Raw genomic sequence first — 16,366 nt, 5'->3', positions numbered from 1 at the left:
ATGAGATAATAATCTAAATGCCTTCAGTAAAGATTCACTTGCCAAGAACAAATACGGAAATTGTCCAAAGATTATGACAATGTGGTAATATGTATACCCGAAGCAAATAATGATATTTCTTGAGTTCGGCATTATCTATCACGACTACAACCTATAGGTAAGTCCTTCTAAAACACACAAAGCGTTTACTTTAGAATATGAAAAGATAAACCAGACTATTTGAATTATTTTTGAAAAACCACTAGGGCTGTAACACAACACCAAAAGACGCAAGGATAAATAGCCATTGTATTAGACGAAGTACAGTAGTAATATACATAAGTCCGGCTATTCGCAGGCGTTTATTAGACGGCTGATGACTTACAGAGCCCTGTCTAATGATTTTATTACAGTGCGTCAAGTTTTGGATTATTACTGTGTCATCTTCATGGGGTCAATTTCGCTGTCTCTTTGAACTACAAAATCTAAGACATTTCGAATTCTCCATCCAGCACTTCAACTAGAGACGCGTTTAACCGAGGGCCTGATTATTTTAAAAGATTAATTGAATACGTTCAACACCTTGGATAACCAGCTCAGGCCTGGAGTCTGGATTAGCTCCTCAATAACTACATGAGTATGAAAGAGACTAGCATCGCACGATAATAGCGGACACTATTGTTTTATTAACATCTTTTATTATATGTTCAGATTTTCGTAGTGTCACCTTTCTACTATGGTGACGCATACACTGTGACACTGTCGATAATGAGGGTTTAAGAAAGCCCCCCGCGCAGCAATATTGGTGTCCCGATGAGTACTATTAATCGTAATACGATGATGACGACTACAATAATAGTACCGCTAGAAGAAACCTAGCTTATTTGTGGCGCATATACTGCTGCTGAATGGTATACAATGTAATTCATCATCCTAAATGTTTTAAATGGGTATATACAATGCTCATAATTCTATTTTATTTCTGGCATCCTACTACACATTCTTATTAGTCATTTTCCAATTCTTTCCTCGCCATATCTCTATATTCTCAAATTTTCTCTGTATGGAGAAAACGACAAAACGAACGTTGATTTGAGCTTATCACGTGCGTGCCATTAGGATAAATAGGTTTACATAGTAAGCAGATATTAGACAAAACAATTCACAACGTTCCGACAACATTCTTATTGAATGGCTAACAATGATGATGATCACAGCAGATAATGCTGTAGCCGCCGATCAAACATTTGGAAAAACGGAAGTGCTCTTCACTCAAATGAGGTTTATACTAACAAAATGTTACATTTTCCGAAGGAGCACTACATAAAGCAAACAAGATGTTCTTCATACACAGCGTTTTTCTATCATAAGTACAATTGATATGAGGCATATATATATATTTGAACGCGATGCTCAGTTATAATACTCCGGTTATAAAACTAAGGATTTTACCACTGCTAAACTGAATACATTGTAAATACATATTGTGGTTGGCGTAGTGGTGACAGTTATAAAATTGCATCCTAAATACACGATGATTGATGGGTTATTCCACATATGACAGTGATGAATTTACCAAAACGCTAATACCAAGTCAATATTTACGATCGTGCATAAATAGTTCCACAGCCTGTCTCCTTATAAAGAACAAATATAAATAAGCTGTATGATGCAACGGTGCATAAGACATGAGCACCAGACAACAGAATTGATAATCAATCCCATAAATGTAATGGGTCCGAAGACGCATAGAGACCTACCTACATATGATGCGTGTAAATAGCTTAGAATGGACGTGATCGTACGATAAAAAAAAGATTAATTAAAAAATTTATTTATCCTACGTAGGTCACTGTAATTTACAGTACAGATTAATGATGTGGGCCACAGCTGGTACGTTCACTTTCGCTTCTCCCAGCCATACTGCAAATGATGTGCAAAAAGTCTTTAATGTAATATAATGGTAATAATGACAATGAACTGACGTAGCAAACATGATAGGGCACTTCAGTGAAATCACCGCAATATCAAGACGATTCAATAAAGCGAGTAAATACAGGGACGCGTAATGGACACAAGTGATCTCGGATCACCTTGTAACCACTATAAGACGTGACAGACCAGCAGACGGTGGAGTTTTAAAGGAAAGTCGAGTTTTTACGGGCCTGCCCATTAGGGCTGATTATTGGCTTGTATCTTCTATCCAGTTGAGAGAATTTATTATCTCTCAACTGGATTCTCATTTGTGCCATTTGTCGGTTCACTGAACGGGTCATGCGAAGCGCTAAATGAAGGCAGACACCGTTGGCAATACATTAAGCAACAAAGTTTTTGCATTCTACCTTGCCGTCGTCCTCTTAATGGTACATTCGGTGGATCTTAAGTATCTTGCCTAAACGTTGCTTAGCCGTCGCCATTCCTTTCTTTCCGGGTCGTCGAACTGTGAAAACAGATAAAATCAAAGGAACCGTACATGAATTAAATAAATTTAATCCATACACTGGCTTCAATTGGTTACAGAGAAGCTGGCTTGTTTTTCGCCGCTTGAAACAAACTGAACTATTCACGTTCAAAATATCCATGAATTCGTACATATTGTATCACATCAAGACCGTTTTTGCTACCCTAACGTTTACTTAAACGTACTTAACGTTTACTTACTTTTTGGTTCCGTTGAGACCTTCTGAACAACTTCCTTCTTAGACTTAACCATTTTAGATACGGGGTCCTTCTTTTCACGAGGTGGGCCTTTGACTTTCGGAGCCTTAACCTGGTCCTCATCTGGGCCTGATTCTAGGGCTGGATCGAATTTCGTACTTTCCGCCAAAGTACTTTCCATTACTTCGCGTTTGACGCCTTCTCTTTGAGGCCGCTGTTCACCTTTAGTAACCCCTTTCAGAGACACGCCTTTGGGGTTCCACGTCTGGTCGGTACCGCTAGTGCTAATACGACCACCACTACTTTTTGCACGCTTTTTCATTGATTTCCAGTCATCATCATTGGCGTCGATGCCGAGGTATACTGCAAGCGGCAGTGTGAAAAGAGAAAAAAAGTTGCACCTTATTTTCTAGGAATCAGTAACTTTTTTCGTAAATAAAACCGAAGATAAAGTGACATAATATAAGACGGAATTTTAAGGTTGCATTAATGAATTTTTAGTTATTCAGGTTAGTATTTTTTCTACACCGAACAGTGTCCACGTATGGGTGTACGCATTTCTATGCGTGTCTATGCGTAATCGCTAGTTTTAAAATATCTAATCAAATGCTCACTGAAATCGTCGTCTTGTCTGCAATTCCTGAGTGCTCGTTCAAACTCGTCTTCCTCATCCCGTTGGTGGCCCATCAAACCCCCGACCCCACCGCGTCGTTCTGGTTGACCGGGGCGCCCAGGGGATAAAATGCCTCGTTTGGCAGCGAGTCGCTGCTTCAACCGTTCTAAGTTTCCAGCCGTTTTACTACGTTTGATCTCATCACTAGCAGTAGCCGCAAACGAGTATGTTCCAGACATACTCAACATACCCTGATATAAACGATCAAAAACGACGGGAAAAATGGTTAGGAACTAAGAAAAGGTGCGCTGTTTGCTTACACAGAATTGTAAGCTCAAAGGAGTTTTTCTGGCCTGTTTACCCTAAGTACTAAATGCCTAATGCGCACGTTTTATTGAGTGCTCAACTACGTGACCACTTCCAAAAAGACACAGTAAAATTGTATTATACCGAACAATACATACATACCACTTCCACTGAGTTATTGCCTTGGCGCTACCGCAGTACTATATTTAAAAAATTTTTTTTTCGCTTTTTTTTTTCTATATAAGTGAATCATCTCCTGATACCCAGTAAGCTCTTATTAAAGACTTTAATTACCTGGTTATAAGCAGTATACTTTTTTTTGAATACATGCAGTAAACTAAAGTGAGTTGAAGCACTATATTAAGACAATCATACCCAAGGCCAAACCACTCAGCAATCGAACTACCAAGCAAACAAGATAACTAAAAGCATACTTGAATCGCATCTTGCTCATGTTGCGGAGATCCTGTTATCGCATCGATCTCCTCTTCGTTTTCACCAGGAATCACAACGGTAAGTCGGTGAGGATCTGCCGTTGAAGGGTCGGCGTCATCATCACTTATTCCCCCCTCGACCTCAACCTCAGCGGCAACGGCAGCAATGACCTCGTCGGCCAATGCAGCTGCCCGAGCTGCAGCCGCCTGTGTATCAAAAACTGCATCAGAAGTTGGCCGTTTTTTCCGTGGCTTCTTTGGTGGTACGACACCTGCAGGAAACCCAGGTGGTCCAACGGGACCTCCTGGACTCCCAGGACCGACTGGATTTTTTGCAGGCGAACGTGGCTTTTTTGCTTTTTGCTGTCTCTGCTGTTGTTCTGGTAAAGATGGTGACTGGTGTCGCTGTTGTTGATGTTGCTGCTGAAATTGTTGGTCCTCATCATCCAGCCCTCCAAGTCCTCCTGAAGCCACCAGGTCGATAATATTCTCTATATCGAATGCGCTGCTGTTATCGATTGAAGGAGCATTGCCACCAACTATTCACGAAACAACACGTACTCGATTAGACGAATTTTTTTCGTTTGTTTCTGGTTTTTGAAAAACATAAAATCTGTTGAAGATAGAACTTTTGTTTAAGCAAAAAAGGCCATGCAGTGTGTGTATTCATCTTTTACTACTATCGTGGTAAGATTCACGATAAGATCACAATAGTTGAGAAATGTTTGTATTGCTTACTTGACAAGCGGAGTTTCAGGCCGCCTTTGGGTTCAGCTTTGATTTTCTTGGGGCTTTTAGAATTCCTCGAGGCCTTCGGGCTAACTGTTGTAGTTTTAATCGGAGTCATTTTTGGTGGACTTCCTTTAACCGATGCTGATTTAGGTGGTGTCACTTTTACTGATAGAGGTTTGGAGGGAGACACTGACGTCGCTTTAGTTGAAGTTGTCTTAGTTAGAGTCGGCTTTGAATCTGCTTTCGTTCCTTTTACAGGAAATTCCTTTAGAATTTGTGAAGCTCTCGAAATAGGAGGAACCTTGGTAGCTTTTGGAACCTTCGCAGCCTTCGGAGCCTTAGTAGTCTTAGCCGTTTTAGCCGCAGGCACTTTTGGGGGCTTGGGCACTTTGACGACTTTCGAAGATTTTACTGGCTTGGAACTCGCAGTACCAGAAGCCTTTTTAGAACTCGGATTACTTGGTGATGCTGCCATTTTTTCCTTAATCTCCTTTTTTTTATTCTGTCTTTTCTGGTAATTGTTAAATGACGAAATTGATGGGAGCGACGCGGCTAATGAGGTGCCTCGATCCTCCCCGCCTATTATAAGGCCACCACTATCATCGTCCGATGACGAGAAATCGTACATTCTAAAAAAACAGGATTAAAGTTACCAAAAAAGGAAGAAGCTTAGTTCAGAGTTTAATTTGGCTTTTCTTTCTCGCGATCAAATAATTTTAGAAAACATTGTGTGAAGTCAATACCAAATGCCATCACGTATATGATTAGACGTCTGTATGCTTCTGGCTGAAAGAGACAAATCGTAAGCTTCGAGCGATCCTTGGGTTTCGCGGTCCCTAATTTCTTTCTCACAGATTTCTTTTGGAGACGGCGATCGAACATAGCCGTCGAAACGGTGGTCATTAGGAGTCTGGCAACCTTTCGCGACAACTCCACTGTGATAGATTTCAATTTGCGGTTCCACAACAGAACAGTTATTGTTTCCGGCTGTATGCGTCAGAACTTTCCACTGGACGCTGTTTACCGTATCGGCAAGTTTCGCTATTGCATCTCGAAGTTGCACAGGAAGTTTGTCGTTAACCTCCATACTGATATGCATTACCCTGTCACACTGAGCTTTGACTAAAGCGAAAGACGCCACGAAGTCGACAATTGATGTATTGGCTGACTCCAGCTCGTCTGCCATATGAGAAATGTCAGTTTTAATAGACTCCCTAACTGGGGTGAACTTTAGCGATTGTCGGCTTATTTTTTGACCCCATTTCGATTCAAACTCTTGTTCCTCGTCTATGAGATCAAAGTTATGTCGTTTCTTGGCTACGGGCTCCGTTGATTTGGCCAGAACTTGCCTACGTAAAAACCTGATGTGCTTCCGCTTTTTATACTGCCAAGCAGCAGTGTGTTCAACCATGACAGCTGAGGCACCACCTTCTGCGGCCTCTTCTTCTGAGCTAGACTCATTTTCAGATGCTATAGGTGATATTGGTTTAGTAATAAGAGGCGGTACCACCATTGCGCTATTGGCGTGTTCCGCTAACGCGACCACACTGGAATTGTTCTCATTGTCTGATTCGGGCGTATCCGGATCGTCAACGTCCGTCGATCTATCCGTCACTATAACGTTACCAGGGGACAGAGGTAGTTGCTGGGCGTTGTCGGTAAATATCGTTGGTATGGCATTTGAAGCTAGCAAACGTCGAAATGGCGGTACTCGAGAAACGTTTATAAAGGATGGATCGTAGTGCCGCGAGCAGATATAAGCTTTTGTTAGGTCGACATCTGCTGGTAAATATGCAATACACTGGGCCTGTACCCAAGCCGTTGTCCCCTTTGGAAAGGCATGGAAGCTGATTGTCGATGGCGCTGTCCGCGAGGATAAACCGCAGCCGATGACAACACAGCGTCTAGTTGTTTGAACTGGAAGGTTTGCACTTCGTCGTCGATTTTTATAGTTACCCATTGTTTTTCCGTCAGTGCGTTGTGGAACGTCAAATCGTAAAGAAGCTGTTGTCTTGCACTAATTGCTGATTATCCATATAGTCCCATTAAAGAATCACTTTATATAGCATTTCAGCCGGTGAAGGCGGAAGATGCCTATATCTTGCCAGTACTTTTTGCGATGTAAATCTCGAATTATCTTCGAACCATCGAATCTTCCAAATATATGAAACTTCAATCCAATATAAAAAAAAGCCTTAGTAAAAGACTCAGGCGTTTTTAGTTACACACGGTACAAGCAACTGATTATCACATACGCTATATCAGTATTATTTATGGAGCTCCCAGTGTTCTGACAAATATTCTGGATCGCAACTGCTTTCTTCAGTTAGCTTCTGCATTTAAAGCTTGCGTAAACATGTATGAGATGTTCTCACAAATAAGCGACGGCGAAAGATTAGACAATCTCAGAAACGGAAAGATGCTTCGACATCAAAGGCGAGTCTTTTGGCACTTAAAGTTACGTAAAGACGATACGACTCCACTGATTCATCAACCTCAAGTCGCTCGTCAATATAGCTATCCGAAATCGAACAAAATTCCCACGTTCACAGCTGGCGTGTTTTGAAAAAGAGCGCCAACAACGGTAGCGCCCTCTATCAATATCGACAAGACGTCCTATTTATGACCTGTCATTTTTCGTGCGCGTTTTAATTAAACGCGTAAGAACAGTATTCAGACACACATTAATTATGCAATGGGTGAACTACGTGCCAATTTCACCTTAAAACAAATGATATACCTCTAACACGCTGGTTGTCTATGCGCACGTCGGCAGTCTTTTTCTAGGCTTTACTCCTCGAAAATTCTACTGTCGTAGGTAGTCGAGCGGCCGAGAGGGCAATTGGGTATTTCTGCTCTCTTAGGCTATTTTTTATACACCGATACACAGTGATAATCACCAGCTGGGATATACAGCCCTCAATATAGCGACACAGTAATATACACAGCCACACACACGAACACACACAGCCTTCAACCAGAGTCATACACAGTCATATAACTGCCGAAAGTGGTAGTGTGTGCCTACAACACCGATCAGTGCCCGCCAGCCAGACTTCTTGCATGAGTGATCTACCAGAGACCAAGTGATCGACTGCCTACGTTTCCGTCGTAGCGATGGTAGCAGTGGGAGCTCACCAAGTGGCTATCGTAGTTTAAAAACTGCCTCTGTCCTTGTTACTGTAGCAGAGTACGGCGTTTATGTGCTTCTATGGGTGTTTGTTTGTGGGGTGCATGTGTGTGTGTCTCTTTATGTGTATGTATGCGCGTGCGTGTGTGCGTGTATGGAAGTCTTTATGCGTCCCAAAACCCGTCGTCGTCGTACGTCCAATCTATGTCCTGTCTCATACAGGTAAATAAGAAATGGTGAACCCTAATGAATCAGTCCCTACCTGTGTGCGGTTTGTCTCTTGTCCCAACCAGTGTCCTCCTCTCTTGCAATGTTATGCTTAGTAGCAAAAGTAGTATCAGTTGTAGCGTGTTCGTGCCCCAGCGCCAAAATCGTGGCGGGCCCCGCGCAATTCTCCTTTCTCCTAACGAGTCACATGACCCTTGTTTGTCCCCGTGATCACATCAGTGTGCTGATGGCACCCGAGCAGTCAGCCAACAGCAGCCATCGCTAATGCTTGTTCACCATTAGAGGGAGAAGAGCTTTTGAGCAGTCGAGCTGCTCCTAGTTGTGGCTGTGGTGGGCCCGCTGCTCCGGGCGGCTGCAGGAGTTCAGCTCGCGGGTGATGCAGCGGCATCAACAACAATAACAATAGCAGCAACGGCGACATTCGCGAACGAACGAACAAACGAGCAAGTAAGCAAGCGAACGTAAAGGCGCCAGCAAACACTCGTTTCAATTGGAATAGCTGCAAATGTGTGCGTACTCTGGTAAGGTACGGTTTACTAGGATAATTATGACGGAAGGCGACGATAAACTAATAATAGCCGGATCAATCATTACTGTTGCTAGTACGGGCTCTGTGCGCAGTTCAGAAAAGCGCGATACGACCGTATCGAGTTGTTCATCAAGCAGCAAATTGGTGTTGGTCGAACAAAATACAGTTTCCAATACACGGCACCGCAGTAATACATACCAAAGATATACAAAATAATCAAAAGCAGGTGAACGGAATTGCCACACAGCTATAGCGGAATCCATATCGTGCACTAGCGCAAGGGCCCCCTAGCGACAGCTGGTGTTGCAAGCACAACATAGTCCGCACTATAATATTCTGGCCTACAGATGACAAATATAAATTTCAATGATTTGTAACTGCCTCTGGGGCTTCTTGGGACGAGTTTAACTGAAAAATAATCTTGTGTGGCGTACTGCTATTACACTGTTTTGCTTAAAAGTACAAAATGCAGAGATAAAGAACAAGGTGAGCTGAACGCCAAGCTACTTTTGCCGTCTTTTCGCACTGGTACACTAAACACCTATTGGTAGTGTAAAGTAATGAACATTGTTTTTTGTTTGCAACTACATTGGAGAAGCCTCAATGCAGGTTGAAGAGGACTATGGATAACAAATTTTGATCGTGATGGTAATGGTTGTGTTTATGCCGCACGAGATGAGTTCTTCAACGAACCGAGTTTTCCCCATATTATGTTATTATTGTCATTATTATTATTAGTGACAGTACTTTTTCATACTACGATGCTGTTTGTCATGATTGAGCTTGATCTTGGCTTTGCCGCTTTCCTACTCGATTCTACCAATGTGACAAGCAAGACAAATACTTTATACTTTGCAGTCATGATAACAATAAATGCTTCAGCAGATAATTGAAGATAAGTTTCCTATGTGTAGCGATAAGCGCACAATACATGTTAATCAAAAAATAAAATAGAGATTATTTTTCTTCTGCCCATAACGGTGCACCAGTTTAATTTAAAAAAAGAAAGGCAACTGTTTGAAAGCTTTTTTTTAGTTTCAAAGTAGCAAAAACATGCATAATAGATAATCACAAATCGTTGTTTATTTTCCTTTGTTTATGTAAATTATAGGCGGGCTCACAGAAGCTCGTCTCAGTTCCGCTTGCCGGATGACATTGGATCAATCCCAACTGACTACTGCAAAGTATCATCAACGGCGAACCGATCAGCGGTATGAGCGGACAACAGTTATAAGGTGACTGGGATGGCACAAATGTTTGATACAACAATTGTTGCTGATATTATTAGTTACTAAAGCTAGCTAGGACACCGGTGCATTAAAAATGACACGATGAGCTGATCAATGAAGATTAGAAACCGCGCGAGATCGTCGTTCCACGGAGACGTCTATGACAATTCGTTGTGTCGATGTGTGCTTGTGTGCATGATCTATTCAATGTGGTGGTAAACTAATTGAACTATTGACGGCCGGACCGTCGACTAGCACAGGCTCTTGGCCACCATTCGGACTCTGAACTTTCCAGAGAGAACAGCACGGGGGTACGAGACGCCTACGGCAGTAAAACAGAAGAAGTTAGCTGTTTAAATCTCGTTGCAGTTGGGAGTTATGAGCGAAATGCGTGAACCTCGGCAGGTGCGTCAATAGCCTTAAACGTACCAACAACTGTAAATTGCAACTGTAATAAGTGTGTGGTCGTGAATTCTCCAAAACCGTTGTTGTTAATTATACCTTCTATATACCCCTGTGAGTGCCGTGGTGAGCGGCATATTTAATTCAAAAGTGTTCCAATGGAGACGTTTATTCTTGAAGATACGAAGCCGACACAAATCGGTGATGATCTGACCGGAAGCGCCCAGCTACTGGGTCCTGACGGCGTTACATATCGCGTGGTACAGGTATGTGGATCTTCATAATAATTTGTAATCCTTGCGTAATTAATAATAGCTATGCAGTTACTAGGAAGAGTGAGTGGTAAGTTATGTCCGTAAATGAATTCCCAGTACATATATTTGCAGAACGTGTTAACCCCTATTGATGCTTACTGCATGCAAATAGATCCAGAGTCATTTAAAGAGAAACTCAAAGTACTCGAAGTAATGACATTCTTCTTTGCCAGGGTGGCAGCCTAAGTCCGACTCCGCAAGTAGCTAAAGACCATTGAAAGTAGGTCGTTCATAGCACAGGTAACTGAATTACCCAAATATAAGAGAAGAGGAGATGCCAACGTATTTCCTTGCACTGCTAGAATGGGATTCGGTAGTTTAAATTATTCAAACTAGTTTTGCTAAAAGTGAATTCATGTGGTATCATTTGGAAATGTTATTATTTCGTGATGGTTTCAGACATCCGTGCCAGTTAGTCGTTAAACGAAATATTGTAGATATTATAGCGCTATGTGCTCGTCTAGCAATAACGACTTCAATTCGCAATAGTTCTCACTGGATCGCTACCTCTGTACAAGTCAAATATATATTCCAAAGGAAGCTTTTCTGTGAAAGAATTTTTTGTTTTGTCTGTACTATTCTAGGAACGTCGGTTTGTGTAAATATACTTTTTGGAAGTATCTGCACTTTGATAGAGCAAAATAGATCGCTTAAAAAGTATAGGTAAGCTGGTGATTATTTCGAGCTTAGTTCATAGCCAAGTCTAGTGCGTCGAAAGCAGGTTCTCCGGAGTTAATGTAACTCTAGGAAGACCAGTAACGAGTCAAACATATTTCCGTTGTACCAACAGAAGAACAACACTGATAGCTACTGCATCTTGATTACACCAATGGTTTCAAACCTAAATATATACGCTTCCCAAAACAAAATTTAATTGAACAGTAGTTCGGAGCTGTGTTACCTGACAATGTGGCAATCATGGTCAAGAGGACACCTCAGTTCACTCTTAAGAGCTTCTATTGAGGGCAGCTGGCCTTAACGCAGGTATGCTTTCACTTTCTATTTGCGTTTCTCGTAAACAACATGTATACATTCGGGCACGGTTTTCAGAACGGGAGGAATGCTACAGCTTGAGTTAATATACGCCGTATTTCATATCTATTCAGAACAAGTATATCTTTAAAATCCTGCTGAGTTATACCAGCTGGTGATGTTATTTGGTATATTACAGCACCGCTATTTTATTTCTACATGTAAAAATAGTGTACCTCAAAATCATTGAATTGAGGTTATAGGCCGCAAAATAGACAGAAAGTGTGTCCTTGTCTTTTCGAATCTAGGTATATCCCATTGTTTGTAAAATCTACTTGCATATACGATAAATGAAGAAAATATTTTACTGTGTTGAGTTTTCCGCGCAATCTGAAATAGCTGTTCCATTTTGGTACAGTATCGTCATCTTTTTCAGTGTTCGTCAGGGACGTTATCATCCCAGATGAGATGATTAGTAGGCGTAGACACGCAAAAACAGCGCTTATCTAGAGATTTTAAGAAGTTGGTTCTGAAGATACAAGCAACAGCGGCAAAAGGAAAGATACCTAAAATTATTATTCCCAAATTTTAGGTATCAGGCAGTGATGGAACAACCGTTGTTGCTGAAGGGACTACTGCGGTTCAGGTAGTCGGAAGCACGAATGGAGTCTTCCAAACAAATGCCCCTCTAACAGATGCCTTAGCAACTACCCCGACTGGTCCCTTTTATGTTATGATGGCGCCGACAGAGAATGCTGCCGTCATCACGGTAATAATACAAATGATAACAATGAGCTTAGTTATTACCGGGTGTAATAGAAGGTTTGTGTGTAATGCAATGTGATAAGGTGAATTATCTGGTTTATCATAATTTTCTTGACATCTAGTTGGCCTAAGAGAATCATTGGTAATTTGAGTATATTTCTTTAATGTAATTTACTGAACTTTTTTTTACGGAATAAAACCGTTAGATACACATGCATATTGCCATATGTGCGTCTTGGATATTCAAATAATCTCTTACTGTTTGTAAAGCAAAACTGAATTTTACGCTAACAAACTTGTTAAGCTGTGTCCACTACAAACTTTTACGTCTTCATACCATTACTGATTACCTGCCTAATTGAACTGGCAAATTTTCAGACGGCTTCGCAGCGAGCTATTATGCCTTCAAAAAACTCATCGGCAACGTTCACGTCGCCAACAGCGTCTACAACTCGAATAACCAAGACAAGTATGTGTTGCTTTAGTGGGCGTGAGTACTACTGTATTATAGTTGCAATCGGAAAAAATTATATTTTCAAATTATATTATTATTGTCGGCTGCAGGAATGGCTCTAATGCTTTGCGTAATGCTTGTGTATCCATTGTCCGTACCCATTATTGTGTGAGCTAAACCCGTCTGATCTACGTAGTTCTACGTAGCGCTTGTTCGCATTCTCTACAATGTGATTAGATTACGCAGAATACCATTTTTTTCTTCTCAAACCCACTATTGTCTTGTAGATTATTGGCATTATAATATGGCATAGGTGCATAGAAATATCTCTGAAATAACTGTACCCATGCATTTGTTTTTCAAAAGCATGAATTACAGGATTTATCTTTCTTTGGTGTGTTAGTCGATGATGCAGTGAGTAATTAGATCACTTCGTCCTATCATCGGGTCCCATAGAAGCTGGATGATGAATAAGTAAATTGTAAGGGATTGAGACTGTGGAATTTCAAATTTTATCTGTTCGCTGAGTGGATATAAATGTTCTGTAGGAATGAAAAGTAACGAACAAAATGAGCGAATGACCTTTTGGTTCATGCTTGGACCATAAGAGAATGGAACTAGCGCACCGCCCCATTAAAAGTCTGATGTAGACGATTCCAGTAGGCGAGATAAAGTTTAGCGTGTGTGTGCAACTAGCCTCAAGTTGATAACTAAATGGCGTGTACTTTTATTTTTATACTATGTTACTATGATGGGTATGAATATTAGTGGCACGTGACGAGCGGCGACGAGCAACACACAACGAAGTTGAGCGACGCAGGAGGGACAAAATCAACTTGTGGATTTTGCGGCTCAGCCGTATCATACCCGACTGTAACCTGAACTCCGAGAGTCCACAAGGAGCTAACAAGACGCAGTCATTACAATCAAAAGGGATTATACTAAGTAAAGCTTGTGATTATATCAATGAGCTTAAGGAAAAAGCTGACAAAAGCCATCAACTCATCAAGGTAACATCGACAAATCTTCTAGGCAGATATAATGCCTGCCTCATACACTCTTATTGGTAATGTGGTATAATATAGAGAAGAGCTCTCAAAGCGATAAGTTTCCTTACTAGGCGGCATCTTAGATATTCTTCTCTGCTTGAAGCCCAAACCTTCTCAGTGAGGTGTTCTAACAGAAAATCGAGTCCTTACTATTTAGTAAATGAAATACAACGAGTACAATATTTTGCGAAAAATACGTTCTAGCGTAATAGTAATAGAAATAGAGAAATAGGTCTTATATATCGTAGATATAGAAAAAAGATTTCATATTCTTCATAGCTGTATCTGATTTTCATATTAAAGGTAGGAAATGTATGATCTAGTAAAGTAAGCTAATCCTCTCTCTCCTTTCGATTTCTTTCTCATCAGGAAAATGAGCAACTTCAAATGGAAGTTTCTGACTGGCGTGCCAAATACGAATCGGCTGTACATGAGATCCAAATGCTAAAAGATATCCTTTCTCAGCAAGGTATTCAATTCAACATCTTTCGAGATACGACAATGGGCCCTGGAACACAGCAACCAACAACTCCAACGGGCGAATCGGGGGGATCGTATGATGAAAGTGTCCTCGATGATTAACACCACTCACGTACCCTACCAGGCTAAGATCGCTTAGGTCCATTAATAGACTGAATGAACTGATAGCCTCCAATAAGAAAGATAGCCTACATATTGAGGTGATTACCCACCAGTAACGCCATTACCCTCGTTATCGATAACACACAATTTACAGCCACACATGTCTTAATCTACTTGCAGCACGTCTATTGTTTAAAACATGTAAAAAAATGCTGAACTGCGTGTGTTATGTCAAAAAATGATGGTCTGGCAGAGATGAATTCGTTCATAGGCCACTGATTTAATTACCGTACGTTAGATTATTAACATACGTTAATTAACTAATTAATTAACGTTAATTAACATACGTTAGAATCAAAAACGTGGGAAGGAGACATCAAACAATACGATGTTGATAGTTCTAGTGACAAAAGATAGAGGAGCGATCACTGTAAAAAACATGTTTTTGGGTCTTTGTATGCAGAATGGAAAACCTTACTATAACCGTAGTAATATCTATAACAAGCATGTATATATCCGTTTCCCAGCCGGGTCGTTTGTAACTTACTGTAGAACCACTAAAGCGGATCATTTGTGCCTGAGTAAATGTTGGTAATTTGGGTGAGATTAAAGCTTGCCTATCTATATGGATTTCGATAATGAAATCTGCCAGAGCATATGTGATTGTATATCAGTCCGAATGACGGCTCTCAGTACAGTGATTTTGACTTTATATAGATTATATAGACTTGGGGGTATAATGGTACTATATCGACTTTGCAAGATGACAAAGGAGTGATTCATTGTTTTTCCACTTAAATTAGTAATAAAAAACTATGAGAATACAATGAACATAAACGGCGACTTGTTGGTTCGTGGCAAAGATTAGTTGTTTAAAAATCAGAATCAGTTCAATAGTAATCTGAAAAAAATTGAAGCTATACTTTTGCATCGTTATCGGTGAAAGACATGCGTAAGCGAAACGCTAACGTAGGATATAGGGTAACAGCGACAAGGATCTCGCATTCAATGGGCATCGTGCAGGCTCCAGGCCTATGTTATAATACATGGTAAAAATACCGAGTGTTAGCAGCAAATAATATTGCGCCATTATAAATTAAATTCACTCACTAGCAATGTGAAAACAAAATGTTGTAGGAAGATGAAACTGAGAAAAGCTTTGAAATCCCCAGTCAGTGCCGTTAAGTAGTTATCGATAATGACGTTACGACAAATTCAGCGCAGTAACATGAACAGGATTATAAGACCCTGCGAACGAACAATACCATGCGATGTAGCCTGCGCGATTAAGTGAACACATTCAACGTATTATACCGTCATTATCCACAGTTAAGAAATCGATGATCATGAAGGACAGCTACGACTCTTAGATTAGCTAAGGAATAGCTATTAATAATAAAAAAATGTTATCTATAAAGAAAAAAAACAAAGCAAACATTAAGCTGTAAAAAGCACGGAGACAATATAACTACATAACAATACTAATCATAATATAGTAGTATATACATATATATATAATATTAGGGGAAAAGGTGTAGCAGAACGTTTGCGTTGTGTGATATGTTGATGCTACATGCCTTATGGCGCGAAGATTGGGCAACTCCACCAATCAGTGTAACTATATAACTTGTTTGTGTTGTAATAATGGCGTATTGATATACCGTATTTTACTATCTCGTTTACATTATGATAAACCACCGTAAACTTTTCAAATAACACATTGATTCCCATCACAGCCTTGTTTTTTTTATCTATAAATGTGACTGCTCCCCTTGTATTTATTTCAGACAAGCGAATCAATGCCGATATGGCTTCAAACGATCTCAGTGGATTCGTATAGTACTGCTTTTTGTATCCGTCACCAATCGTTTTATTCAAAATCACACCCACTCACATGCGGAGCACGTACATGATTTTTACGTATGTTTTTTTTTTTTTTTTTAATATATATTTATTTATTTTTTTTTTAATTTTTTTTTAATATTTATAT

The 16,366-nt window shown here is 40.4% G+C and overlaps 2 protein-coding genes across 6 annotated transcripts; one reads left to right on the top strand and one right to left on the bottom strand.

The window, feature by feature from the left end:
• Window positions 1-636: 636 nt before the first annotated feature.
• LOC111272994 (uncharacterized) lies at window positions 637-7,588 on the bottom strand. Of its 2 annotated transcripts, none has more exons than XM_022854676.2 (6): window positions 7,463-7,588; window positions 4,729-5,351; window positions 3,991-4,529; window positions 3,252-3,501; window positions 2,641-3,000; window positions 637-2,419 (listed from the first exon to the last, which is right to left on the bottom strand). In XM_022854676.2, exons 2-6 carry the CDS (start codon window positions 5,348-5,350, stop codon window positions 2,337-2,339), a joined length of 1,854 nt encoding a protein of 617 aa, XP_022710411.1. In that variant the 5' UTR covers window position 5,351; window positions 7,463-7,588; the 3' UTR covers window positions 637-2,336. The 2 variants fall into 2 exon arrangements, with proteins under 2 accessions (XP_022710411.1, XP_022710412.1); XM_022854677.2 differs by lacking the exon at window positions 7,463-7,588 and having other exon boundaries at window positions 637-1,902; window positions 2,322-2,419; window positions 4,729-6,188.
• A 429-nt stretch (window positions 7,589-8,017) lies between these two features.
• Window positions 8,018-16,109, top strand: Usf (upstream transcription factor usf). 4 transcript variants are annotated; one of them, XM_022854680.2, is made up of 6 exons: window positions 8,018-8,074; window positions 9,721-10,506; window positions 12,119-12,295; window positions 12,670-12,760; window positions 13,514-13,755; window positions 14,164-16,109. In XM_022854680.2, exons 2-6 carry the CDS (start codon window positions 10,399-10,401, stop codon window positions 14,374-14,376), a joined length of 831 nt encoding a protein of 276 aa, XP_022710415.1. In that variant the 5' UTR covers window positions 8,018-8,074; window positions 9,721-10,398; the 3' UTR covers window positions 14,377-16,109. The 4 variants fall into 4 exon arrangements, with proteins under 4 accessions (XP_022710415.1, XP_022710414.1, XP_022710413.1 ...); XM_022854679.2 differs by lacking the exon at window positions 8,018-8,074 and adding an exon at window positions 8,109-8,589; XM_022854678.2 differs by lacking the exon at window positions 8,018-8,074 and adding an exon at window positions 8,109-8,606.
• Window positions 16,110-16,366: the final 257 nt, after the last annotated feature.

This window comes from Varroa jacobsoni, unplaced genomic scaffold, assembly GCF_002532875.2.
Source record: "Varroa jacobsoni isolate VJ856 unplaced genomic scaffold, vjacob_1.0 contig04202, whole genome shotgun sequence".
NCBI lineage: Eukaryota > Metazoa > Arthropoda > Arachnida > Mesostigmata > Varroidae > Varroa > Varroa jacobsoni.
The sequence above is the reverse complement of the archived record's forward strand: the minus strand, read 5'-3'. Positions and strand labels throughout refer to the sequence as shown.

Excerpts from the sequence above, each read along its gene's own strand:
- LOC111272994 (XM_022854676.2), bottom strand. The coding sequence starts at position 5,350 with ATGTACGATTTCTCGTCATCGGACGATGATAGTGGTGGCCTTATAATA. Across the intron at positions 4,530-4,728 it reads CCTGAAACTCCGCTTGTCAA|TTGGTGGCAATGCTCCTTCA; the intron begins GTAAGCAATACA and ends TTTCGTGAATAG. Across the intron at positions 2,420-2,640 it reads GGTCTCAACGGAACCAAAAA|TTCGACGACCCGGAAAGAAA; the intron begins GTAAGTAAACGT and ends CTGTTTTCACAG.
- Usf (XM_022854680.2), top strand. The coding sequence starts at position 10,399 with ATGGAGACGTTTATTCTTGAAGATACGAAGCCGACACAAATCGGTGAT. Across the intron at positions 10,507-12,118 it reads TTACATATCGCGTGGTACAG|GTATCAGGCAGTGATGGAAC; the intron begins GTATGTGGATCT and ends CCCAAATTTTAG. Across the intron at positions 12,296-12,669 it reads AGAATGCTGCCGTCATCACG|ACGGCTTCGCAGCGAGCTAT; the intron begins GTAATAATACAA and ends GCAAATTTTCAG.